At 39.2% G+C, this 27855-nt stretch overlaps 1 protein-coding gene across 1 annotated transcript in view; it reads right to left on the minus strand.

Annotated features, from left to right (window-relative positions):
• phr6-4 ((6-4)-photolyase) overlaps positions 1-18591 on the minus strand; it is a 145842-nt gene extending 127251 nt beyond the window's left edge. The window contains exon 1 of the mRNA XM_067085532.1: positions 18286-18591. Coding sequence (XP_066941633.1) covers positions 18286-18449 — 164 coding nt within the window. The 5' untranslated portion in view covers positions 18450-18591. The remainder of the gene's footprint in view (positions 1-18285) is intronic.
• Between the last annotated feature and the right edge of the window lie 9264 nt (positions 18592-27855).

The raw sequence follows: 27855 nt of genomic DNA on the forward strand, positions 1-27855 counted from the left end.
AACACAAAGACAATTATATAAAATATATAAGAAGCACCTTATTTTGAAAACGTACAAGGTTTGCCAAATCTGCTTGCCAACAGCGACGAACGGAAGAAGCTGTGAACCTCTCTCAAAGAAAAGAAAAAGCATAAATGAAGTAATAGCGTGTGAACGCGAATATCAAGCGATAATTGCATCGGCACGACACGGCCCTGAACCCGCCTAACCGAAGAGGGACAGGTCTCGGCGATGAGGGCGACCTGTCTTCGTGTCTCTGACGTTGCAGTGACGTCACAGAAGACGCCGTTTACGTCCGACGTCCAGCCGACTAACGTCACCGCCCGGCAAGCGATGAGATCTCCGTCATGGACGCATATTAAATGGACCGTGACGTCGGGGAGAACAAAGATGGTGATGTGACGCGGGGGGAAAAAATAAAAGGAAAAACTGAGGACTAACACAACGCCACCTAAAACAATGGACGAGCTCGGTGCGAGAGATACCATATGCGCTGGAGTTGTTTACATTTTAGGTGGTTTTAGCCGCCAGACCTAAAATCAGCTGACTCGGTGCAATCCCTTGTTAAATGCAGGCTGTTTTGATCCTCCGTATCAAATATTGCGTTAATAGTTCTGTAATCAGGCCATGACTCCCACTATAAGGTGACAGGCATCGCGTAACCTACACTTATACTAATGTTAAGTAAAAGTGTACTTCTAAGCATACTATGAAATATATACTTAAAATTCCTTAAGCTTTACGATGACTGCTAACGATAAAGACAAGCGTATCTTAACAATATGACCAGATTTACATTTGAGAGACGGATATTATCTATCTTCTGTTCTTTACAGATCTGACAAAAATGATTAGTTTCACGAGACCACAGAGTGCCATTCCTAGACTCTGAAAAAGTATGAGAAAATAGAAGCAATGTTTTTAAAAAGTTGGTCATATTTGTAACAGGAAACTGAAGAGAAGTTCTGAGTAATGGGCAAAGAGCAATGAACAAAGAACACTGCACTGAACAGTCACTGCAGTCCAGTGTCAACAGGGACACACAACAGGGCCCCTCTGTCACTGATCTCGGGACTCTCGACACAGGTGAAAATGATCCGCAAGTTTTGTATACAGAGGAAGGTGCATCCAAAACTGACAATTTGTCGTTTGCAACGTTTGCAAATTCTGTAAAAAACGCTGTGTGACCCGGTTATCTTCTGAAATTTTTGACACAAGCAACTTGGTCGCCTCAAACAGACATTATTGTTATTATTATACATTATTATTTGAAGGGAGTAGACCCTCTTTCAGACAGGCCTTCTTGAAAAGAATGGCTGTATTTTGCAAATTTAAATTATACAGCATCTTTTCTATTTTCCTTATAATTCGCTTTCAGGCTCAACGATGCTGGTCAGCAACTGGCCAATATTTATATAAGAAAAGGACAGTGAGAGAAATTGTTTTGAGGGAATTGTTTTTATTGAATTATTCATTCCTTCTCAACCATTTCCAGAGGATGACCACCGAGCTGGTCGAAACAAGTCGACGGTACCACAACCTGAAATAAGAAATCCAGAATCCAAACCACCGAACGAGACCACGAAGAAATCTACGGATTTTTGAACGAATAATTCAATAAAAACAATTCTCTCATCTCGCAATGTGCTTTTCTGATGTGAATATTGGCCAGTTGCTGACCAACATCGCTGAGCCTGAAAAGCCAATTATAAGGAAAATAGGAATGATCCTGTATCAGGTAAATTTGCAAAATACAACCATACTATTATTTATTATTATTATTATTTTTTTGGTCTATCAGTCATTCTATTCGACTGGGTGGTTGCATCCTGCCTCCTTAGGAGTCCATCACTTTTCTCACTATGTGCGCTGTTTCTAGTAGCACACTTTTCTGCATGAGTCCTGGAGCTACTTCAGCATCTAGTTTTTCCAGATTCCTTTTCACGAATCTTGGAATCGTACCTAGTGTTCCTTTGGTTATGGATACAATTACCACTGGCATATTCCATATCCTTCGTATTTCGATTTTCAGGTCTTGATACTTATAAATTTTTCTCTTTCTTTCTCATTTACTCTGGTGTCCCATGGTATTGCGACGTCGATGAGTGATACTTTCTTCTTGATTCTGTCAATCAACGTCACGTCTGGTCTATTGGCACTTATCACCCTATCTGTCCTGATACCATAGTCCCAGAGGATTTTGCCTGATCATTTTCTATCACTCACTCAGGTTGGTGTTCGTACCACTTATCACTGCAAGCTAGCTAGTGTTTATTGCACAGACTCCAGTGGAGGGCTTTTGCTACTGAATCATGCCTCTTTTTGTACTGGTTCTGTGCAAGTGCCGGACATTAGCTTGCTATGTGGTTTATGGTCTAGTCTTTCATATTGCACTTCCTGCATATGGGTGAGATGTTATGCCCATCTAACGTTCTTTGGACATATCTGGTTCTTAGGGCCTGATCTTGTGCCGCTGTTAGCATTCCTTCTTGAGATCTCCCCTCTGTAGCCCTTGCCATGTTTCATAGCTGGCCAGTTCTTTTGTCTGTCTCACGTACTGTCCGTGCATTGGTTTGTTGTGCCATTCCTCTGTTCTGTTTTTCATTCTCCTGTCTCTGTATATTTCTGGGTCTTCGTCAACTTTTATCAGTCCTTCTTCCCATGCGCTCCTTAGCTTAGCCACCCGTCTTCACTGGTTTTCAGAGATCGCCCCAGTGCTCTGCTCTGATGCTGACGCAGTCCTCTATGCTTAGTAGCCCTCTACCCGCTTCCTTTCGTGTTATGTATAGTCTGTCTGTATTTGGTCTTGGGTGTAGTGCTTTGTGTATTGTCATGTGTTTTCTAGTTTTCTGGTGTATGCTGGGGAGTTCAGCCTTCGTCCACTCCACTACTCCTGCGCTGTATCTGATTACTGGTACTGCCCATGTGTTTATGACTTTCGTCATGTTTTCGGGGTAGAGTTTTGACTTGAGTATCGCCGTAAGTCTCTGCATATAATCTTTCCCGGTCGTGTATTTCATCTCTTATTATTATTATTATTATTATATGTTTATTTCTATGTTTGTTATTATTATTGGTATTTTCACTTTTTTATTATTACTGTGATTAACATCATTGTAGAGTTTTGCAATTTTCAATTTTCGTATTTAGCCTCCTGGACCTGACTTCTGTAACCACCTAAGGTCCCCAGCTGGAAATTAATCGTCTGCAATCTGTATTTTTTTATTATCATTAACATTTTTTTACTATTATTCTCCTTATAATTACTGTCATTACCGTTATTATGAATTCTATTTTTTTTCTACTTCTTCAGCAACTCTGTGGACACTGCCGATTATTGTTTATTATCACATGTTACCTTATGCATCTAGATCGTGTATTGTATTTGTATATTCCATGTATATGGACCTGATTTGCAATAAAGGATATATATATATATATATATATATATATATATATATATATATATATATATATATATATATATATATGTGTGTGTGTGTGTATGTATATATATCACTGCTTAAACACAATGATGATACGTATTCGTTAACATTTATTCGCGGACAAGCACATTCGCAATGGTCACGTATCGTTCCTTATGCGGTAGCCTGAATGGTGCGTGGTATTTGATTCTCTGATTTTTAAAGAGAGAGAGAGAAGAGAGAGAGAGAGAGAGAGAGAGAGAGAGAGAGAGAGAGAGAGAGAGAGAGAGAGTTCCAACATCCTTGGGTAGGAAGAATTATTTGTTCGACACTTCCTTGCGTGGGTTCGATCATTATTTGTAATGAGATGATTATATATTATAAGCGAAGAGATCAGCTGTGACTTAGGCACCGGATACCAGGTGGCACACATACACACACAGAGAGAGAGAGAGAGAGAGAGAGAGAGAGAGAGAGAGAGAGAGAGAGAGAATACATTTACATTACTCTGAAGAGAAGAGACAATCTCCAAGTGACTCCCTCAGAAATAACAACAACCAATATTTCTCATAAATAACATATATATATGACCAATATATATATATATATATATATATATATATATATATATATATATATATATATATATACATACATGCAATCCACAACACCAAGGAAACATCAAGGAGAAGCATCCTGAAGTTGCATTTGCGAGGCGAACGGCACAACAAAAATCAAAAGGTTTCATTAGAACCTTAAAATAAACCACCTTTGCGAAAGAAGGACAGAAACTAAATGAAACACACACAAAAAAAAAAAACAAAGTGCGTGTATGTGTGTATGAATAACGTCAACCAATAGAGAGACAGAGCAGTATGAATACCTGCCAAAAAAAAGCAAAATGACGAGCTGCAATAAAATCCCAGAGACGCGATTCAATGACAACTATGCTCGTACCTTCGCGAGATCTTCAGGGCATCTGCAGTTAGTATTACGCAAAGCCAAATACCTTTTCATCTCGAATTGGAATGAATACAATCACGGTAAAACTGTTCTCCTTTTTTCCGGGCTCCAAGGTTGATGAAAGACAAGGTTCATGTCGTAATAGAGAGAGAGAGAGAGAGAGAGAGAGAGAGAGAGAGAGAGAGAGAGAGAGAGAGAGAGAGAGAGAGAGAGTAAAATAATAAATGACACCTGCAGTGATCCACGGATTTTAATTTTTTCAGGGGTGTGAGCCAGTCACACTCACTCACTCACTCACACACACACACACACACACACACAGGTCTTTCACCTGAAAGACGAGACCGCTGTCCACCAGGCCACACAAGTCATAAGAGAAGTTGGAACCTGCGTACCACTGTGTTGAAGGCTTTACCTGGGCAGGCTAATTGCCTGCATACCAGCGTGTTTTCCCCAACTTCCCGACTCAGCAGTGACCCAATTGACAGCATTTCATTCAAATTATCCTCTCTGAGTGAATAAGATGCAAATATCAATACACAATTACGTGTGGAACGGAAATAAACACAGGTAATTGTGCTGCTATTTCTATATATGTATGTGTATGTTTTTCAGAGTTAAGCCAGGCCAATTTCCCCCAAAAAGGGATGGTTTTAAAAAAAAAGATGACAATCAATGTCAAGTTTTCCTGAACCGTGGATGAAGCTTCTGTGCCATCAAGCTTCCACAATATCAACAGGTTCATTCAAATACACAAAAGAATTATCAGCAGTGTATCGTCTCCCCTACACAATGGACCACTCACCTTTACCTTGCATGCACTCTCGCTCCCTACATTCTGAAACCATTCTTTTAATATCTTCATATACTCAGCCCCTTCTAAGTCTTCCACTCATTCTACCTGTTGACACTTCCGAATTTTATACTCTTTTCTCCAACCTACAATCCTCCATTCTCTCTACATTCACAAACCACCTTGAAAAAACTCATCCATCCCTATCATCTATGTTAACCCTCTTCACTGGCCTTATGCATCTCCAAATTTCTCAACATTTCAGGACTCTTTGTGCCACATATATTACCTAAACAATTTATCTCAACAATTTCCAAATTTTTTACCATTCCTATTCAAAATGCACACTTCACTTCCATAGAGAAGAGTTGGCTCAACAACATCGTTAGAAATCCAAACTTTGGCTTCGACAGACACTCCAATTTTCCCAAAAAAATCTTCCACACACACTATGCTCACTTTCTTACTTCACTTCTGTGACTTCACCTCCCATCCAACCATCATAAATAATATTTAATCTTAAATAAGAATAAGAATCTCCTGTGTCTATTCTTCCACTACTTATATCAACCTTCATTGCTCCATCTTCCTGATTCCCATTTATCTTCATAACCATACTCTTGATCACTTATAGCCTACTCTCGACTTCCTCTGCCTGCAAGGGAGGTTTGAGTTGATTCGACTTTGTTAAACATTATACTGTCGAATTCAGGTTCTGTACTTACAATGGAAATGAGGCCTTGTACGCCATGACAGCAGAGTTGAGACCAACTTATATGTCTTGATACTTTATCACACTCAAAAGGCACAGGCTCGAACCCCTGGCCAGGAAAGACGCATTTATCGTATGTATTCCCCTTTGGGTTTAAGTTATTCCCAAGGTAACACAGGCCAATATAAAAATAATGTCTGTTTGCATCAGTGACAAACTATCATACACAAAAATATATAACTAAATAACTATGTGTATATATCTATCTATATATATATATATGCGTGTGTGTCTTTGCATAAGTACCAGTGTTTATGTACACATGCCAGAGGGATTAAGTACCCAATGTATTGTTGCTCGCTCTCAAGTGTCAGATAGTATTTGAAATATATTGATAAATTTCCGTAGACTTTTCTCCCATTATGGCCACAGCTGCAATAAACTGTACAAGATTTATTATTATTATTATTATTATTATTATTATTATTATTATTATTATTATTATTATATTATTATTCAACTTGAGCACGCATCCATATAAAACCAGTTAGAAGTCCCGATACTGAGCAGTGTAACAAAATCAGTATCAAATCCTTAGCAACTGATCTTCATTCCAGCGCACTTAGCCTAATTGTGGGCAGAATAAATACTGTCAACAAAACTATACACGGGTACAGTAACAGGGCATATACAAGGGGTCACCGTGATGGACCAATACCCGTCCAAAAACTGCCAACGCCAAGCATTAACCCTTTAACATTCCCCGCTGACATAAGGTCCAGTCCATCTACGATAGGCTACTTCACTCTGTTTGGTTTTTTGTACAGCCCTCCACAGGGATAATTCCCTCTCTGGCGGGCCCTTGTACGTTTTCAAAATAAGGTGCTTCTTCTATTTTATTATTCTCTTTCAGTATTTTCTCTCGTCAGAGTCGTAGCTCCTGCAGAATAGGGGAGTCTTTAGTTCCTTTTTAAGTCTGCATTCTTCTCGTGTGCTCTTCAATCTAGGAGGTATTTTGTCGCACAGTCTTGTGTACGATAAGTGTCAAATGACTTGCAAAAGCATCCTGTGGTGTCAGACCAAGTGCTTGCATGCATGCATGCCATGCAAGAGGAGTTGCCGAGGACTTTCAAGTGCAGCCGCCCCACAAGCAGAGAGAAGCTGCGCAGTTTTATGAGAGAGAGAGAGAGAGAGAGAGAGAGAGAGAGAGAGAGAGAGAGAGAGAGAGACTGACTGATAAAGCAATGGAAAAAGTTCTAGTGGACTCTAACTACTGCAAGTATCTAATTTTGTGCCCTACAGACAAAATGATACATAATGTCATACGAGTCATCAGCTACCGTAGTCTTTTAATGACAAATAAATAAGAAATGCATAAATAAATAAATTTACCACTTCATGGAGTGTTATGACAAAGTGGGCTGTTTTGATATTACAGAAATCCCGTAAGAGACTAATAATATGCACACACACACACACAACGTGCGAGAAGAAATTAATATTAATAGAAGTGGCAGCAGGAATGGCAGCACGTTACTATTCAAATGAGCTGCAGAGTTACAGAGCAAGTCAATATTAAAAAAGGAAAGTAAACGAAAAAGCTCAATTTAGACCTGTCATCTGATATTACCCACCGACCACCTGTCTTATCACGAATTACAAAGCGCCCCACAATAATAGGTTACGACCAGCCTAGACACAATGCCACATGTAGCCTCTCTCTCTCTCTCTCTCTCTCTCTCTCTCTCAGCTAAATAACTTTTGTATAGAAGGAGTAAAGGCTAAAAGGACGACCAACCTAATGTCCTTTTCCAGCCCAGACCCAACAATCCAATGCCCTCTTCCTGCCCAGACCCAACAATCTAATGCCCTCTTCCAGCCCAGACCCAACAATCTAATGCCCTTTTCCAGCCCAGAACCACCCTTTTCCAGACCAGAACCAACAATCTAATGCCCTTTTCCAGCCCAGACTCAACAATCCAATGCCCTTCCAGCTCAGAACAATCTAATGCCCTTTTCCAGCCCAGACCCACCCTTTTCCAGACCAGAACCAACAATCTAATGCCCTTTTCCAGCCCAGACCCAACAATCCAATGCCCTTTTCCAGCCCAGACCCAACAATCTAATGCCCTTTTCCAGCCCCGACCCACCCTTTTCCAGACCAGAACCAACAATCTAATGCCCTTTTCCAGCCCAGACTCAACAATCCAATGCCCTTTTCCAGCCCAGACCCAACAATCTAATGCCCTTTTCCAGCCCAGACCCAACAATCCAATGCCCTTTTCCAGCCCAGACCCAACAATCTAATGCCCTTTTCCAGCCCAATGCCCTTTTCCAGCCCAGACCCAACAATCTAATGCCCTTTTCCAGCCCAGACTCTACAATCTAATACCCTTTTCCAGCCCAGACCCAAAGAGAATATGAAAATGGAAAAGGAAAGAAGGGAGGGACTTATCAACAAAGGAAAAAGGGGCACAAGAGTGTGAAAACAGAAGCAGAAGGATAATTCCAGAGTTTTGCAGTACAAAAGGAGTCACTGAACCTTCCAGAGCTGAGAGGATTTCCAGCACAGACATCCACAGTGTCAATGAAATGGGCGTGTGACGGGGCCATCTCAGGGAACGACAAACAACTGTCAAGAAGCTTGTGAGAATTATCTTGGCTGGGAGTTGGCGAAAAGGACCTGTGAGTGAGATGGTCGTTAGTTTGGATTAGGGACATTTGAAGTCATCCGATCTTGCCGAGACGATCAAGCTGTGAGAGTACCAGGAGCCATAATGCTTGGATGGTGGTCAATGTCCTTGTAAGTAGCCTATGCGTGACAAAGATTCTCTCAAGTTCAAAGACTTGCCTGAAGTGAACGCACTGCAGAGAGCATAGGCCTACCACCAGCACAGAGGCTCTAATGTGTCAAATGAAACACACTATTCTTGTGTACATGTTGGCACGAGGTCCCAAGACCGGTCGAAAAGAATCGGATAACCCTTTCGAAAATACTAAATTTGTGTGAGAGAAATCTACTTAGATACGAGTCAGCTATTGAGTAGCTTTCTCCCTCAAGTTCATAACCTTGAGAGAATCGTGTTCTTACGTTTTACATGTGATCCATCTCAGAATTCTAATCAGTGACGGCTTAAGACTGAAAAACTTCCTCTGCTCCGAATGACTGCGTAGAGAAGTCTCCAGAAATAAAGAAGACTAAGTGTGATGATAATGGTGATGATGAAAGACAAAACTGGCAACTAGATCATTCGTCAGCGTATTTCCAACCCCAATAAACATGTGATACAAAGGGTTTAACTAACTGTTAATCAGTACATTATCTAATCAAAGAGGGGGATATCTCAAGGACAACAACAATAACAAAAACAACAACAACAACAATAAATAATAATAATAATAATAATAATAATAATAATAAACTCAGATTGGACACAGAACTGAGTGCGCAACATATAGGCTAGCCTACAGGCAAGATGAAAATACAGTTGTTAGCTACACTAATAACAATAATACAACTTTTACCAGGTCAAATGTCACAACATTTATGACCATCTACGACAGAGGTGTTTTTCACTGTCAAAACATGCGGATTAAAATAGATTAATATCAAAATGTAAAATCAGAATTATCAGAGAAATTCGCTCAACTCACACACACTATAAAACAAACTGTGTATGTAGGCTACTTGGATGAAGGACTTCAATATTGCTTTATGAAACGACGACAGGCATTCACATTCGGTACTATGAATGATGGCATGCGAAAAAAAAAATTTGTTTTCACACAAAACATGGGACACCTCCTCTAAACCCAATTCTAATCTGACACTCCACTGAGCAGACCTGGAAGCCAACATCTGCGAGAGAAAACATGGAGACAGCAAAACAGTCCCTCGATGAGAAACGTGCCTCCATCCAGCAAAAGACATAATATAAAAGCTTCGCCTGGTAAAAAAAAAAAAAATAAATAAACATGTTCGACTGACAACCATTTTTGTGTGTCAATACAGAGCGTCAGTGAGGAATTTCTCCACCGATTCTGACACCAGAAAAAGGGAGCTACATGACACGCAACTTACGGGCGATGAGTCCTTGAACAGAGACTCAGAAGCACATGGCAGTTCACACGACAAACGCAACATGGCGAATCGATAGCCACGCGAGTCCGTATCAGACGTATCTGCCCACAAGCAAACCTCAGTGAAAGGCCCTAAACATAAGCCGATGCATACATTTATGAAGATCATTACAAGAACTAAACTGCCTAATGATAACTGAAGTAAGCTTGGTCAGCTCGGCTGAGAATTGAGCCCAGGAACTGTAAGGACGTTACGCGGTGTACTGTAATTGGGTGTCTGTGATTTGGACCTTAATCAGAAGATTTTCACAGTTACGTTGAATCACTCGATTTCATTCTTTCGTAGCTTATTTGAAGTTATTTTCGTTATTCTTTTGTCAATAAAGTTTTTAGTTTTGTAACCTAGTGTCTCATTCCAGCAGACCTTAGAATTTAGTTAGGGGCAATGAATAACTTATGATGTGAAGACGAGAGATCAGCTGACACAGTAAGTGGGCTCACGCTACCAAACATATCTCGGGAAAAGCGAGATACCATCCTCTGTTCTTAGAGCAGAGATTTCAATAAAATATAGGCCTCGAAACTCGGGCCCGTAACACATACATACGGACCAGTAGGTGTGTTTCTTGCAAATACCTAGATACAAACTGCGATTTATTATTATTATTATTAGGAAAGAGACCTTCTTTAATACAGGTTTTGTTGAACAAAACAGCAGTTTCAACAGCATTTATTTTATATACTAAAAGCTCAATTCGTCTGATCAATTGCAAAGCAAACCAATTGATAAGACGAACTGAGCGTTTACTATATAAAATAAATGCTGTTGAAACTGCGATTTTGTTAAACAAAACCTATTATTATTATTATTATTATTATTATTATTATTACTGTATCCTGAATCTGACTCGACCGGTTTTCAAAAAAGTGAAAATTACAATTATTACGTAAGCCCCTCTGAATATATAATCAGTTTCACAAAGAAAAGCAGTTCCATTAGCAGTGTTAAATGTACTTTGGAAAGGCTAACATACATCAACAACATTACAACGCAAGAAACAGCCGAGATATTTCACAGAACACAGAGTTACGTAACGCGAAGACCGCTCCTTTGTCCTGATGAGAAGCCACTTGGTCTAATCAGATACCATTGAAATTCGACGAAGAAGAAATTAGTGTTGAAGGAGCTCTTCCCCCACAAACCCCAGGCCACCCACCTGTATCTATTTTCAAATGCACACAATGGACAAACGCTCAAAAAAAAAAAAGGAAAATCGACATCACTTTGTACTTATCAGTCAAATGCATCCGGAAAAATATTTCTTTTCGACGCATTTTAAAAAGATATTGGTTCAACACTCACGCTCGTTTGTGATCAATCGAAAGATGGCCTCTTATATTTATCATTAACCAAGTTTTCATTCTATTCTGATGTGATCGTCGGAAAACTACAATACTGATTAATGCAAAAATCATTTGAGAGAGAGAGAGAGAGAGAGAGAGAGAGAGAGAGAGAGAGAGAGAGAGTAAAAAGGTTTGTGGGTGATATGAGGAGACACTTCTCTTCAAGAGTCCCTTTAAGCCTATTAAATATGATATACCGTTCCATTCTTTTTTTTTTGAGGCAGTACTGAAAACATATCCTTTCACTCGAAAACATTTTTGGACAATTTAATGTCTAAATAAACATATCCTCTAGCAATATTACTCGAAAAATGTTTTTGATGATTATGGATTTACTGCTAAATAACAATTATAGTTTAGGTTGGCCGTCGTCCAATCCAAGGCCGGTCTTTGAAAACATAAAATACAATAGTTTGAAAAAAAACTACAACGCGGTGCAGAAGTTGATTTATTAGTACCAAATGTTATTCCTATCAGATTGTGGATAGTTATAACACACAATCAATTAGACAAACTTCACCAATAGACTTCTGGATTTAAACAAGTGTATAAACATTTACGTGTATATATGTATTTATGTATATTGGTGTAGGAATGTGCGACTCTCCCCAAACCCTAATAGACTGTAATCAACCAAGGCGTGAGATGTGGCATCGCAGTGCAGCAATAATCTCACGTCTGCTAGGTCCGTGGATCTTCCCCCCCACTTCAGCCGACCCAGCTGTAAATTCGAACCTGTATCAGCGTTTGCTGGGATCCGAGAAAAAGGGCGTGGGGTTCGCAACCCCATCCCCAGAGATCTGCCGAAAAACAAGGCATCTAAACCTTCCAGTTACGCTCAACGCATCTTTCGTGAAGTCTTCATTCAAAACTCAGCACTTTTATATAAATTTAACGAATGTAAGAAAGAAACTAATCTACAATGACAACGACAAACGTATGCCGTATCATTCGAGTTCAGCCAAGTGAAATTATGAAGATATATATTTCCAATAAACGCAATTCAGGGGAGATTTCCCAACATCAAATACGAACTGACACCTGGCTCGTTTGGATCGCTGCCTTCAAAGCGGCGACGAAACGAGTAAATGAGATCCGCGATTTGTAAATGACAATAGGAAAACACTTGGCGTCCTCTCACACCTGTTTGCAGGTGCTTGCATGAAAAGCAACAAGAGACCTGGAATGGAGCTGCAATGAACCACCTACGTTAAGATATAATAATGCACATATATGTGTATATTCACACAATATATATATGTGTATATATATACTTATGTGTGTGAGAGAGAGAGAGAGAGAGAGAGAGAGAGAGAGAGAGAGAGAGAGAGAGAGAGAGAGAGAGAGAGAGAGCCAAGATCGATCCCAACGTAAGATATTATAATGCACATAGGCTATATGTGTATATTCACACAGTATATATATATGTGTATATATATACTTATATGTGTGTGTGTGTGTGTGTGTGTAGAGAGAGAGAGAGAGAGAGAGAGAGAGAGAGAGAGAGAGAGAGAGAGAGAGAGAGAGAGAGAGAGAGCCCAACGAGAAAGGAATTGAGTTTAAGTTCATTGCCCTCGGACCGACTTGATCTAGATTAGGCTAGGCTGTACGATACCCTCAAAATTATGGGCTACGAAAAATCATGTAAATCGAAAATTCTTCAAGGATTATACCCTGTTCCACCAGGCTCTGGACAACGCCGGCTATAACGAAAATGAACGAATGACTGAGGCTATCGCATCCCGCAAAACCAAACGAAGAAACACAACACGTCCATTAATGTGGTATAGAAAAAAAGCTAAATATATATAGCTTTGTATGAAAAATAAAAATTATTACCATAATGCAGAGTTACAGATAACACAATCGGTGGAATTGGGACTGCTCACTGATAATCATCGACGACAGAAACAATATTTTACAGTATAAATATTGTGAGAATAAAACATTATCACCTGAAAATTGCAGCCTTTAGACAGAAACACTTGAAAGACATGGATACGTTCGAATTTCTAATCACTTACGAGCTATCACTGTAATTATAATTACAATACTTATAACAAATAATAATAATAATAATGTTTCCCAAATTATGGGAATTATTTCATTAAGTTACAGAGTTCACTTAGCATGTTAACTAAATCAATAACAAATAAATTCACATGGGACCATATCCCACCTTTCCTAATTGAGCAGTCACTGGTTGCCTGCTAAACAAAAATTATTATCACGATGTTTCCTGACGAAAAACGAATTAAGGAATGAAGGAGCGAAATCTGTAAAAAGACCTTCAAGAGAAACAACTGACCAATGCTGGAAATTGCGTCCCAAAGCTTCAAGAATAATGCGTCCCAAAGCTTCAAGAATAATGCTTCCCAAAGCTTCAGGAATATTGCTTCCCAAAGCTTCAAGAATAATGCTTCCCAAAGCTTCAAGAATAGCAGACGTGAAGAAATTATGGAATACCGTATGTTAAAATAGTTGGCCTATGTCAAGGGAAAATAAGTTATACAAAATCATTATCGAAAATGATCAAATTAAAGACTAGCGTGACACAACCTTCTAATTACTATCAATTACCAACAAGAGTCATTAGCGCCAGCACCCACACGAATCCCATTAACGGGGGAAACTTTAATTATAATCACACATTTTCATCGATCTCATGAGCCCATTATTCAATCATAATCATACAATTTAAGAAGCCGATATAAATGACCGCTTGAGTTAACGAGGTAAGCGGTTAATAAGTGATCGCCATCAGTCCTCTTTAGACAAGCCTACATTAACAGGAGGCTGTTAAGGATCGTCATAAGCAGTTAATGACGGATTGTCACTAAAAAGTAAAATATAATGTTAATAAAACCACATTTTACAATTGGCAGAGAACAAACTAATCTTGGAGAAATGTAAATAGCGAGGCTCCTATAATTAAGAGGGGAAACTACAAGTTAAGTATACCTTAGTTTAACCAGACCACTGAGCTGATTAACAGCTCTCCTAGGGCTGGCTCGAAGGATTAGATTTATTTTACGTGACTAAGAACCAGTTGGTTACCTAGCAACGGGACCTACAGCTTATTGTGGAATCCGAACCACATTATAGCGAGAAATGGATTTCTATCACCAGAAATAAATTCCTCTTATTCTTCATTGGCCGGTCGGAGATTCGAACTCGCGGCCAGCAGAGTACTAGCTGGGAAAACTACAACAGAGGCATTTTCCATACATGTGAGACTATAATGTATGCATAAAGTCTAACTCCTTAAAAAAGCCTTCAGCTGACCACAATGGTGGTTATGAAATCTTTATTAGGGTGCAGGGTAGGTTCGAATAACTGCCCCCTAATTTTTCAAAACATGAATGAATGTGTGAATGAAAGGCTGAATCGAGTTGTACTGCTCAAGGTGCGCGCATAATTCCAAGCCAGCTCAGCCCTTTTACACGCCATCAAACACCACACTGATGAATTTCTGCGGTAGCATACAAAATGTGCGGTTTTGAAACTTTCCCATCTACACACCTGGAGCATCTCGTAACAATATATATATATATATATATATATATATATATATATATATATATATATATATATATAAAAGCATACATCGACAATATACACTTTCTCAAGTCTAGTAATGAGGCTGCAACCCCGCCACCTTGGCCCTGCCAGGTGGACCGGTGGGCGATTGACCGGGATTGATCTCTGGACCTAGCAAACGTGAACCTACATTGTAACATTTTGCCGAGGGAGAGGGCCTGCGCGCACGCGAGCTCACATTTAACTCAATAGTTATATTTTGTATCACGTTGTTATCCGGTGATATATATATATACATATATAAAATATACATAGTATGATATATAACTATATTTATATATAATTAAACAAATCGCTTTCGTTTCATCTCTCGTTTTATCATTTCTATAACCAACCCATAAATACATCTGTTTCCATTGCTGTAATTACCGGGTTATGACGATGTTTCAGCATTATTTTACTCAGCCTCTTAACTTTATTGCACGAATTATACATATAACATTTTATATCGAATCTGAAAGATTTAATAACCGTGCGTGCTATCTTTTTTTTTGAGAATTAAGCTTTGCATTAAGGAGAGAAATGGAATGACCGGCTTATTTTGACAAACTGGAGTTACAACGAGAGAGAGAGAGAGAGAGAGAGAGAGAGAGAGAGAGAGAGAGAGAGAGAGAGAGAGAACTGTCCATTGTACGAAGCATACCTTAATCATGGCTGACTAAAATCCATTTCAAAGTTATGAATGGAACATTTAAAATACATACAGCCCTTCTATTTTCCTTTTGTTCATCAATCTCGCTTGTCCATTCTTCTCAATCAGCTGGTTTTAGTCTATTCAACAAATAAATAATAATTAAAATCACAAAATACTCGCCTTCACTCACCCCCCCAACCCAGTTTCCTTACTCGGGAGAGCAACTGATTTTACTCGATTCAAACCGGTAACGGAAAACGGCATCTACTCTCGTTTCCCTCATTATTATGGCTATCAAAAATACAGTTAACGATCTGAATTTAAAATGAATAGGAACTGAATCTCTCTACTTCCTTCCGCTGTCTTCACGATCGATCTACAGATGACTTGGCCACCAGGGGTGTCAATGAGCTTCGCTTTGAACTGTCAGGGCGGTTTGATTCTCTCTCTCTCTCTCTCTCTCTCTCTCTCTCTCTCTCTCTCTCTCTCTCTCTCTCTCTCGGGCATAAGAGCCTCAGGTCAAGTTAGGATTAAGAGCCTACTCTGTAATTCTGGTTAAAAGGATGTTTAGGTCTAACGTAAGACAGAAGTCAGGAAATAGGCCTATGAGAAATACACTAAACGTATGGGCAAACGAAGTTATAAACGAATATGAAGAATATTATAGTCAAATGGCAGTACAGAGCGAGAAATGATACGATAGGGGAAAGCAGGTTCCTTACGTAGATACAATAACGGGAAGGTGCTTGGAGATAGGGGAGATTTGTGTAAGTAAAAGCACAGACATCGGGTGGTTACATTTCACAAGGCGCCATTCAAGTCGCACGGTGTTTGAATACAAAAAATGCTGTATCAAATTCATGACTGTCTAGTTCTTAAAACATCCTGAAACAAAATTTTCTAACTGGAAATTTTTCCATGATTATTACAAATATATTTACATGTAAAATTCTCTGAACATTTAACATTTACATATATATATATATATATATATATATATATATATATATATATATATATATATATACGTGTGTATGCAATCGCAATTTACATCCCTTACAAATACCTGTACGTGAGGTTTGGAGCAGGAAAATGAGGTTTGTAAATCTTTCATCGCTTTCCTAACCATCTTTAAAGCATGACTGAGTGATGATATATTCTGCACTTTTCTTCAACGATTTTAATAAGTGTCTTAAGATACACATTCAAATGTGGGTAATATTAACCAGACGTGTTTAACACCAGTATTCTGCAAGATATACCTTATTATATCCCATCAATTATGATTATATCCTATGGGTCAGTATTTTGCATGATATATACCTTATTATATCCCATCGATTATGATTACCGTATATCCTAAGGGTTAGTATTTTGTATGATATACCTTATTATATCCTATTAATTACGATTATATCCTAAGGGTCAGTATTTTACATGATATATACCTTATTATATCCCATCATGATTATATTCTATGGGTCAGTATTTTGCATAATACACCTTATTATATCAAATCAATTATGATTAGGCCTATATCCTATGGGTCAGTATTTTGCATGATGTACCTTATTATATCCCATCAGTTATGATTATATCTGTGGGTCAGTATTTTGCAAGATATATACCTTATATTATCCCATTAATTATGATTATATCCTATGGGTCAGCATTTTGCATAATATACCTTATTATATCCCATCAATTATTATATCCTAAGGGTCAGTATTTTGCATAATATACCTTATTATATCCCATCAATTATTATAACCTAAGGGTCAGTATTTTGCCTGATATATACCTTATATCTCATCAATTATTATATCCTACGGGTCAGTATTTTGCATGGTATATACCTTATTATATCCCATCAATTATGATTATATCCTGTGGATCAGTATTTTGCATAATATACCTTATTACATCCCATCAATTACGATTATATCCTAAGGGTCAGTATTTTGCATGATATATACCTTATTATATCCCATCAATTATGATTTGGCTATATCCTAAGGGTCAGTATTTAGCATGATGTATACCTTATTATATCCCAACAATTATTATAACCTAAGAGTCAGTATTTTGCCTGATATATACCTTATCATATCCCATCAATTATTATAACCTACGGATCAGTATTTTGCGTGATATATACCTTATCATATCCCATCAATTATTATAACCTAAGGATCAGTATTTTGCGTGATATATACCTTATTATATCCCATCAATTATGATTATATCCGAAGGGTTTCCTTCGAAACTTCAACCCAGATAACACTTCCGATTGCCCCGTGACCCTCCCGAATATTTACCCTAAAATTTTCATGCGAAAAAAAAAAATGACTCGCTTCTCAAAGTAGGTTCAACTTTTCGCGATCTTTACATCTTTAGAGCCCTTTGTTCTGTTGCGGTTTACGACAGTAAACAATTGGCCTGTGTTATAGATAGTAGATTAATTAATCATTGAAATTCTGCGTCCTTGAGTCCCCAACACCCCCCCCAACTTTACGGGGACCCGAGTGAGAAGACGGAGGGAGTCTTATGTAATATGCAGTCCCCGTCCGCCATGTTGGAGTACGTTTGAAGTATATTCCCACATTTCCGTCGCCCGTAGCCACTTATATATACACCCCGTGTACAGAAACACCAATAATATAACTCGACGTACCTCCATTTGTTAATCCCGACGTTGGACGATCCGGCAAACCACGGGTCCAAAATAAAAATACATCTGTAGGTGTTGGCATTTTTCAAGCCTGCCAGAAGAGCAGGGTTATCGTGCAGGCGGAGGCCCTTTCTAAACCAATGCACAACATTCTTCTCACCGGTCATAATTGTAAGGGGGGGGCAATTCAAGTTGCACGCGAGTCAAAACCGATCACTACACTCATGTTCAAGCGGACTTTGCGGCGACTTTTAGAGCGCGAACGGTCACCAGCTCCGCACCAACAGTTCATCTAGACTGGCGGCCATCATGGCGAACATGCCTCACGCAACGTGACTTTCCCCCCCCAGACGCGAGTTGCTAACAGTCGCCTGAATAACGGCGCTTTCCTCTCTACATTTCCGAAAATGAATGGTTCATCTCGTGTTTGAGTTCATTTAACCCTTCTAATTATGCCGTACTACCCATAAACCAGCATCGCGTCACATAAAAAGGGTCATTTTTGGGTTAAAAACAAATATTTACTGGAGAAGCTGAAACGGCAAGAGGAGTCGCGACTCGCTCAACGTGACCGCCGACCAATCAAATACTTGCTTCCAGTGCGCTTTGGCCCTTTAAGCTTTAATGGATGGCACAGCTTTGTGCAGCCTGGTGATGTTGAACTGAACGTACCCTACTGTTTGCAAAGAAATCGGCCCCACCTGTATGTAAGACCGTAACGTAATACAGGGAAATTGTAATGATGTTCAGGGGAATGACGATTATCGTTGGCCATAACCGCATTTACCTCAAGGGGACACAAACACCGAAGGTGCTATTGCACTCAGCTGCACGTTTTGATAAATAAAATAAACTGTCTAACTCTTCAATAGCAACAAAATCAGTCTCTCTCTCTCTCTCTCTCTCTCTCTCTCTCTCTCTCTCTCTCTCTCTCTCTCTCTGTCTGTCTAAAACGAACCGTTACTCTAGTGTCTACATTAGCATATGAGCCCGGGTCACTGGGTGAAAAGGCTTTTTTCCTATTTAAAAAAAAAAAAATAATAGCGCCAATTGATGCGCATCGAAACCGAGATATTAGTCTGCATTAATGACGGAGCTCTGACCGTAAAAATAAAATAGAAAAATCGAACCCAGTGACAGTAATCACTCCCCAAGTTCGGGAAATTTATCATTTTAAGCAGGCATCCCGTTGATGAACGATAAATATTTCTATCAAGACATTAAATAAATTGTTAATGAAAATCTACTGGTTGTTGATCCCAAGCTGTAACTCAGCCTTTGATGACCTGTGAAGTCATTTATCAGTTTAATTGTTCCAGATGCGACCTGGCAAAGTACGTGGGCTCCATGCGTAGGCTGTATTCTCTCGTGTAATTTCCGTGTTTTTCTTGCCGTTATTTTGTGGTTCCTTCTCTTTATGCTCTAATCTGCGTTGACATAATATATTTTACCTTTGCAGCTTTGAAAACGGGAAGTAGAATGTCTGGAAGCGTAAGCCAAAGAAGGTGTACTTTTAAACAGACACAGGAACTATACTTCCTGGTGCGCTAGCGCACACACACACATACATATATATATATATATATATATATATATATATATATATATATATATATATATATATACATACACAAGTTCTCTTTTGTGAGGAAATGCTTGCTTCTGTCCTGACCCTAATCTACGCAACGACATAAATTATCCCCATCATGTTTGTCTGTGCGCTTTAGGCCTATGCAGAGATGAATAAATAGCAGCATATGAGCCCAGTGGAAGGTAATGGCCTCCGTGCGTAATTGTTATAGATTCAATACATCTGAATCTTTCTCTGTGAGGAAAAAGAACAGGATTTATTGCCTGCTTGGTAACATAACCAGCTCACCACCGCGTAGACCTAAGTTCGATTCCAGACCGAGGATGGAACGAAATAAGCAGTGAACTGGTGTCTGGTTCTTAGTCGACAGCTGAGGGCCACGGGTGTGGTAGAGAGAGAGAGAGAGAGAGAGAAGTAGTAACTCGAATCTGCCTTCTACCCACGGGCAAATATTTTTTATAGACGCAAATTATAGCAGATACTATTGATGCAAATTGTGTCCAAGGCTTGAGTACCAATTTTGCCAATCGTAAATGATCTCAACATAAAAATAAAGTTTATGCAAATATAACGTTTTTCTATTTCATTCAAAGCAACAGAGGCGATTGACAGAATAAACTTGTCTGATACTATTTCTGTTGGTCAAGTAAAAATTTCGTTCTCACTCGTCGAGTCTCTCTCTCTCTCTCTCTCTCTCTCTCTCTCTCTCTCTCTCTCTCCTAGTAGTATTGACAATGCCGTCTTTTCGTTTTCATACTCGCGATGATATCTCTAGGAGATGTCAAACAAGACCTCGACCAGGCATACACTATACTCAGGTCAAAAGAGGCGTAATGTAACCAACTCCAGCCCCTGAAGATCTGTTACTCTCCCTTAGCCGTCTTCTAGCAGAAGGGGTTAGACTCAAATGACGTCATCAGGAGTCATTCACCAGCATCTACTGCTGTAACCATGGATGACTCGTCTGCCCTTGTTTCAATGTTTTTCATTTTATATTACAAGCCTTTTTTTCCGCTCCTTTGTTGCAATTTTCTCTACATCGTAAGTTTTACGTAAGGGTACCATGTTTTTAAACAGCAAGGAAGCACATCATAATCAAATTTTTGTCCTAGATGACAAGTTCTGTTGCAGTTATTTACAAGGAAATCGTTAAACTATAGAACATCATGAAGAAGAATTAAGAGAAAATATCAATTGAATTTACTGGTCGCAGTCGCCATAGTTATGGAGAGAGAATGTCTATGCAATTTGTCTCTTTAGGGTTTGGTAGGTCCACGTTCTGAGGACCACTTCATCACCCAGTGGACACTTGGCCGTTCTTTACCACCTGTGAACAAAGGCCTTTGGTGGCATAAGGCGGGAAGCTTAATCTAAACTGCCTATCAAACTCACAGCACAATTGACTTCTCAATTTCTAAATTTTATCGGATCTGACTTCCAGTGAAATTCTGGACGAACGTCCGAATGCGGAAATTATATCAAGAAGGGCTCCTTACCCCGATTCAAAAGATTAGGAAAGATTGCTATTCAATTCAAAAGATTAGGAAAGATTGCTATTCAATTAAAAAGATTAGGAAAGATTGCTATTCAAATGACGCAGAGGAAGCTAGCTGGCAAGTGGCTAATAATTCAACTTAATACTAGTTGGCAGCTAACTCTAGCAGCGTCATTTATATCCATACTATGGTGTAAACACGTGTCGTATGTGGCGCGTTTCTAAATTAAACTAGGAATGTTATGTAACCAATGTTTACTGGCGACTGTCTCAGTTCCCCGTGTAACCTTGACTAACTGAAGTCCATAACTGTGCGCCAATCTGGTTAGGATAACCAATATGGTGTTCATAGTTCTAAATCTTATCTGTCCTGCCACGATCCCAGTCGCAGTTTGTATCACGGACAATTCTGATCAGAGCTGTGTTATTTTCGTATTTGATTACACCGAAATTGAGATGGCACGGACTCTTGCCTTAATCAGCTCTTACGAGGGGCTTGTGAATACACAGTAGTGTTATAGGTTACTTTCTCGCAACGGTTCCCCTATTTCTTCGTATGTGTACACCTGCTAGACATACTCATTAGAACTATATGCTTTTAACAGCTGCAATGACTTCTACTCGACCGCCCATTTGAGCCCCCATTAGTTAAAAGACTCAAGTTAGTGCCAAAAGGTCACCATTCAGAGATGGATTCGTTTTTGATCGCCATTGACCACTTATAATGAACTGGCAGCCATTTGGTTATCACTGACTAAACGATTGGTATTACGCGTTATGTAACTGACTGGACATTAGTACTACATCAGTTTTGTTATTTAATAAGAGATTATCTCGTGACATTCATTAAGGAAGATCAAGGTCAGGTTAAATGCCGGAAGGGAAACACTTGAACAGCGCGAGATGCGCTCAGTGCTGACCTTACTCATGAATTTGGGAAATTACTAAAATTGCATCAAAATCAAATCACCGTCAACTGTGAATCGTTTACCAGTTGGATAAACTTACTTTACAGAGTAGATACAAAGAGGCATTTTTGACAAATTGTTAGACACTTTTTAAAATGCAACCCTTCAAGTTGGCGTCGACTGGAACTGAAACCTTGTAACATCGGCCCAGAGAATCGGCCTACACCAACAAGTTCGCTATTCATCCAGGTGATATGTCATGAAAGGCTGTGTATTTGAGAGAGAGAGAGAGAGAGAGAGAGAGAGAGAGAGACACACACACAGAAAGAGAGAGAGAGAGACGTCAGACGCGCCCTCAGTGACGTCACTTCGTTTATTGTTGGTGTGATCAGGTGACACAGGCAAGGCCTATGAGAGGGTACATTAGGGTAAATCGCATGCGTGTATCAAAGAGAGAGAGAGAGAGAGAGAGACAGAGGTTCTTTGAGGCTAAAACATTCCACCCGTACATATTACTTTAGAGGTTTATTTTATATATATTTTCTTGTTTTATTCTTTCGTATCTCCTAACCTTTTGTACCGAGGACAGAGCATAGACCAACCACATATGACGTTACATGCAGTTGAGTAGAGAGACAGTGAAATAGGCAGAAAATCTGATCTCTCTCTCTCTCTCTCTCTCTCTCTCTCTCTCTCTCTCTCTCTTCAAGAGTTGACTGACAACCAGATACCTAATTCACTGCTTAGTTCAATACCTGTAAACGTGTTTTTCAAGGAAACCACTCACATGTTTCAGTTGTTAAGGAAGAGGGAAACTGTTACTTATTTTCATTATAGAATAAGCTAATAACTTCCGATCGTCGATTGTCTGATAGAAGTTTGTCCAACTGAATGCCGTTCCTTCATCTTAGACTCATGAACCAGTTTTTCATCTTATTATCTATCAATTTCTAACCGGATTGTTCCATAAGCTTGTTTTTTTTTTTTCTTTTTTTGCCCATTTACTTTTATCACTTTCTAATTGTTCCATCCTTAGTGTCATTTTAAATATAATGAAATCAGCCGTGCGTCTTGTGCTTTTAAACAAAAACGGTTTAGGCCGATGTGATAAACCAAGGGTAAAGAATCACTTTTCTAGAACTTCTAAATTCGTCCTCTCTCTCTCTCTCTCTCTCTCTCTCTCTCTCTCTCTCTCTCTCTCTCTCTAGAATTCCTAAGTTTCTCTCTCTCTCTCTCTCTCTCTCTCTCTCTCTCTCTCTCTCTCTCTAATGTGTGAAGACAGTGCTTTAATTGCGCTAGTACAAAGCTCCCCATTTCTTCCTAAATTCCGAAAGTTTAAATTGCTTTATTGATTAGCGAGAAACGGTCTGACGTCACTGGCGCGTTCGGAAAAGCCTTTATGAAAGGTCCATAAAAATTTCGAAAAACGTTCCGGGTTTTGATTCAAGAAAACAGAGAAAACTTTTAAAAGGGAGTTGCATCGAATCATTTTGCTGACGTCAATTTCAACTCAGGGATTTTCAGAAAGTCCAAAAACTGCCTTTAAAACATTCTCCATTCTCGCTGGGTGCTATTGATTTTTTGTTTAACGATCGAATGCTTTGAGAACAATTTTATAAGGAAAGGGGTTTTAAACTTTGTCATTTTCGTAAAACTAAACTGCTGTCTGCTCGAACCAGCCACTATTGTACCGCAGACTGTTGAAAGCAGCCACTTACAGTACAGACTACTGAAAGGCAGCCTTGAATTTGCTAGAAACATATAGAAGTACTTATGGATTTACCACAATCAGCCATAAAAAGCCTCTACTTTGCTTTCCACTGCTGGAAGCAGCCACGAGTTAAGTGTACCTTAGTTTTACTAGACCACTGAGCTCTCCTAGGGCTGGTCCGAAGGATTAGACTTATTTTACGTGGCTAAGAACCAACTGGTTACTTAGCAACGGGACCTACAGCTTATTGTGGAATCCGAACCACATTATAGCGAGAAATGAATTTCTATCACCAGAAATAAATTCCTCTAACTCTTCATCAGCCGGTTGTAGATCCACCACACCTCTACCGACTCTCCCAACGAAGAGCTGTGGAAGCAGCCACAACAATACCACATATATATATATATATATATATATATATATATATATATATATATATTATAAATGATATTACAAATTCCAACTTGGGATTTTTAATATTGTTGAAAGCTAGAGAGAGAGAGAGAGAGAGAGAGAGAGAGAGAGAGAGAGAGAGAGAGAGAGAAAGAGAATAACCAACACTCTCTCTTTCTCAACATTTATATATCTATCTCTCTATCTATCTATCTATATATATCTATATATATAGATATGTATAAATATAGATAGACAGATAGATATATAAACATAGAGAGAGAGAGAGAGAGAGGGTTGGTCATTCTCTCTCTCTCTCTCTCTCTCTCTCTCTCTCTCTCTCTCTCTCTCTCTCTCTCTCCCTCCCAATAACAAAATCTCCTCGCTTGAAAAGCGACGTACTCTGCACAGCAGGAAAATCCAGTCAAAATGTGTTCTCGCCGAATGATTATATAAATTCTCGCCAAGACAAACACTTTCTTTTCTGCACCATCAAGCTGGACAGAGGAAACAATACATCCACTGGTATTATCCTCTTTTACCAATCGCCCGTTTTTATATAAAATCGGCGGGACGAACCCGAGACATTATCGTTACGTGTATGTGGCAGAAGGCAGGAACAATATGGGGTGGTATTGTTCTCAATGTCACAAAAGTCACTTGCACAGGGTATCTGAGTCTCTCTCTCTCTCTCTCTCTCTCTCTCTCTCTCTCTCTCTCTCTCTCTCTCTCTCTCTTCCCTTCATCGTGTTGAAGTTGTGGACCAAACAGTCGTACAAATAAATTCCTTCTTTGACACAAAAACGTAAATATATAAATACCGTCTTCACACAGCACACAAACTTTTCATCGGTTTAAATTTTGGACCAAACAGACGTATGAGAGGTTTACTTTGATGAAAAACTGTAAATAAATAAATAAATAAATAAATAAAAAAGCCTGCCTTCACGTACAGAGAGAGGGAGGAAGATTTTCCAGAAGTTTCTGGAAGACATCGTCTTTATGGTGCGGGAGCTTGAACATCAAGGTCTGGAAGCAGAGTTCGCGACGGGGATTGAGGCTGGATCTTGGAAGGAGTTTGTAAAAACGCATGTATTTTGAAAATAAATAACAGCACACACATATATATTATACACACATATATTATACACACTCATACATATATATATGCATATATATGTATATATACAGTATCTATCTATCTTTATACGTACATAGGCCTAATTATCTATAAACCATTTTTGAAAAATGGCAAAATGGCTGCGACTCACCACAGTCGATCAAATACTAGGTACATATCCAATACTTATAACACCAGAGGCGCAGTGGTCTTCAACAATATGTACTAAGAGCATTCCGGCTCAGCCCGGGATCAAAACCAGGTTCTTTGAAGACATTTTGTTGGTGTAGAGACCTTATACATATATCTATCTAACTATATATATATATATATATATATATATATATATATATATATATATATATATATATATATATATAATATAATGGTAGTCTTTTCATGTGATATGTATATGAATGCAGTACCTGAAAATTAAATGAAATCAGATAACTGAACTTTAATTCTCAAGCAGGATTTGAACTCGAGACTCCGAGTTGCAAGCACACAGTTTTGCCGACCCCTAAAACTTTTCTATTCTCTCAAGGATACTTCCATAGAGAGCTCTCTCTCTCTCTCTCTCTCTCTCTCTCTCTCTCTCTCTCTCTCTCTCTCTCTCTCTCTCTCTCTCTCTCTCTCTCTCTCTCTCTCTCTCGTCAGTGCTAATGCTTCACGAACTTCACAACGGAGGGGAAAAAAACTTTCTCCTGCAGAAGGGCCGGCAAAGATGTCTAACCTTACACGTGTGCATGCATCAGAGGCTCCCTCGGGTTCGTTTATCACACCGCCCCCTCCCCGGGTGAAAGGCGACACACCACATCACCCGCCTTATGCAAAAGACAGATGAGAGGACGCCATAACGTCCGATGCAGGTGACTTCCAGACCTTCTTCGCAACTTCGTCTCTTACTCAGAGAACAGGTGTCAGCGGCGAGGTCCGAATCAGAGAAACTACTGACTGACTGATTTCCACGAACTGGCGTTGCAGTGATTATGGTCATCAGGTAGTGGAGACGAAGAGAAGAATTGTCGAACAGGTGTCAGGCAGAGAAACTACTGACTGACTGATTTCCACGAACTGGCGTTGCAGTGATTATGGTCATCAGGGAGTGGAGATGAAGAGAACAATTGTTGAACAGGTGTCAGGCAGAGAAACTACTGACTGACTGATTTCCACGAACTGGCGTTGCAGTGATTATGGTCATCAGGGAGTGGAGACGAAGAGAAGAATTGTCGAACAGGTGTCAGGCAGAGAAACTTCTGACTGACTGATTTCCACGAACTGGCGTTGCAGTGATTATGGTCATCAGGTAGTGAAGACAAGAGAAGAATTGTCGAACAGGTGTCAGGCAGAGAAACTTCTGACTGACTGGAACTGGCGTTGCAGTGGTCAGATTGGAGATGAAGAAGAATTGTCGAACAGGTGTCAGGCAGAGAAACTACTGACTGACTGATTTCCACGAACTGGCGTTGCAGTGATTATGGTCATCAGGTAGTGAAGACTAAGAGAAGAATTGTCGTGGTTATTCATTGACTGATGAATTGAATTTCCCATTCAGAGCAATTAGCTTGAGCACGGACGAGCGAAGGATTTGACTCCTCGCTGAAGATATTATTACGGTTATTTATGTACAGCCTAGAGTTTTAAGCAAGGCAGACCATTAGTGATTAGCCTCAAATGTCACGAGCCATTTCCAATCTAGCTGATGGAGTAATCTCTTATCTACGCGGTAAAGGTCTGGAATGATCAGAGCGCAAAAATGCCGCTGTACGTACGAGAGAATAAAAACCCTTCTTTTATGATAACTCCCAACGTATACACAAGAATAGGGCAAAACCACAATAAATAAGACCGAGTGTATTTTTAACAGTTGAAGGAGGCTGACGATTGCTATTGTGAGTTTTAGCAAGGAATCTTGAGTTTTGTTGGTATTGTCGGGAGTTCTCTTCAGATTAGGAATGGAAATATATCTACAGTATTGAATTCGCTTTTGAGATATATATATATATATATATATATATATATATATATATATATATATATATATATATATATATATATATATATATATATATTTGTATAACTGAATCACGAAAATATGGAACGTGATGAATATATAATTAAAAATAAAATCCACGAAGGAAACGGAAACACTGGAGTGCTGCGAGGCCTTTCGACGCTAGTCCTTTACTGAGCAGACTGAAGAAATATAAAAGGATGTTTACACAGAAAGCTCATATAAATGACAGATGTTTCCTTTATAATCCCCATCTGTCATTTATACGCGCTTTCTTTGTAAACATACTTTCATATTTCTTCAGTCTGCTAAGTAAAGGACCAGCGTCGAAAGGCCTC

Source organism: Macrobrachium rosenbergii, chromosome 3, assembly GCF_040412425.1.
Source record: "Macrobrachium rosenbergii isolate ZJJX-2024 chromosome 3, ASM4041242v1, whole genome shotgun sequence".
In the NCBI taxonomy this organism is placed as follows: domain Eukaryota; kingdom Metazoa; phylum Arthropoda; class Malacostraca; order Decapoda; family Palaemonidae; genus Macrobrachium; species Macrobrachium rosenbergii.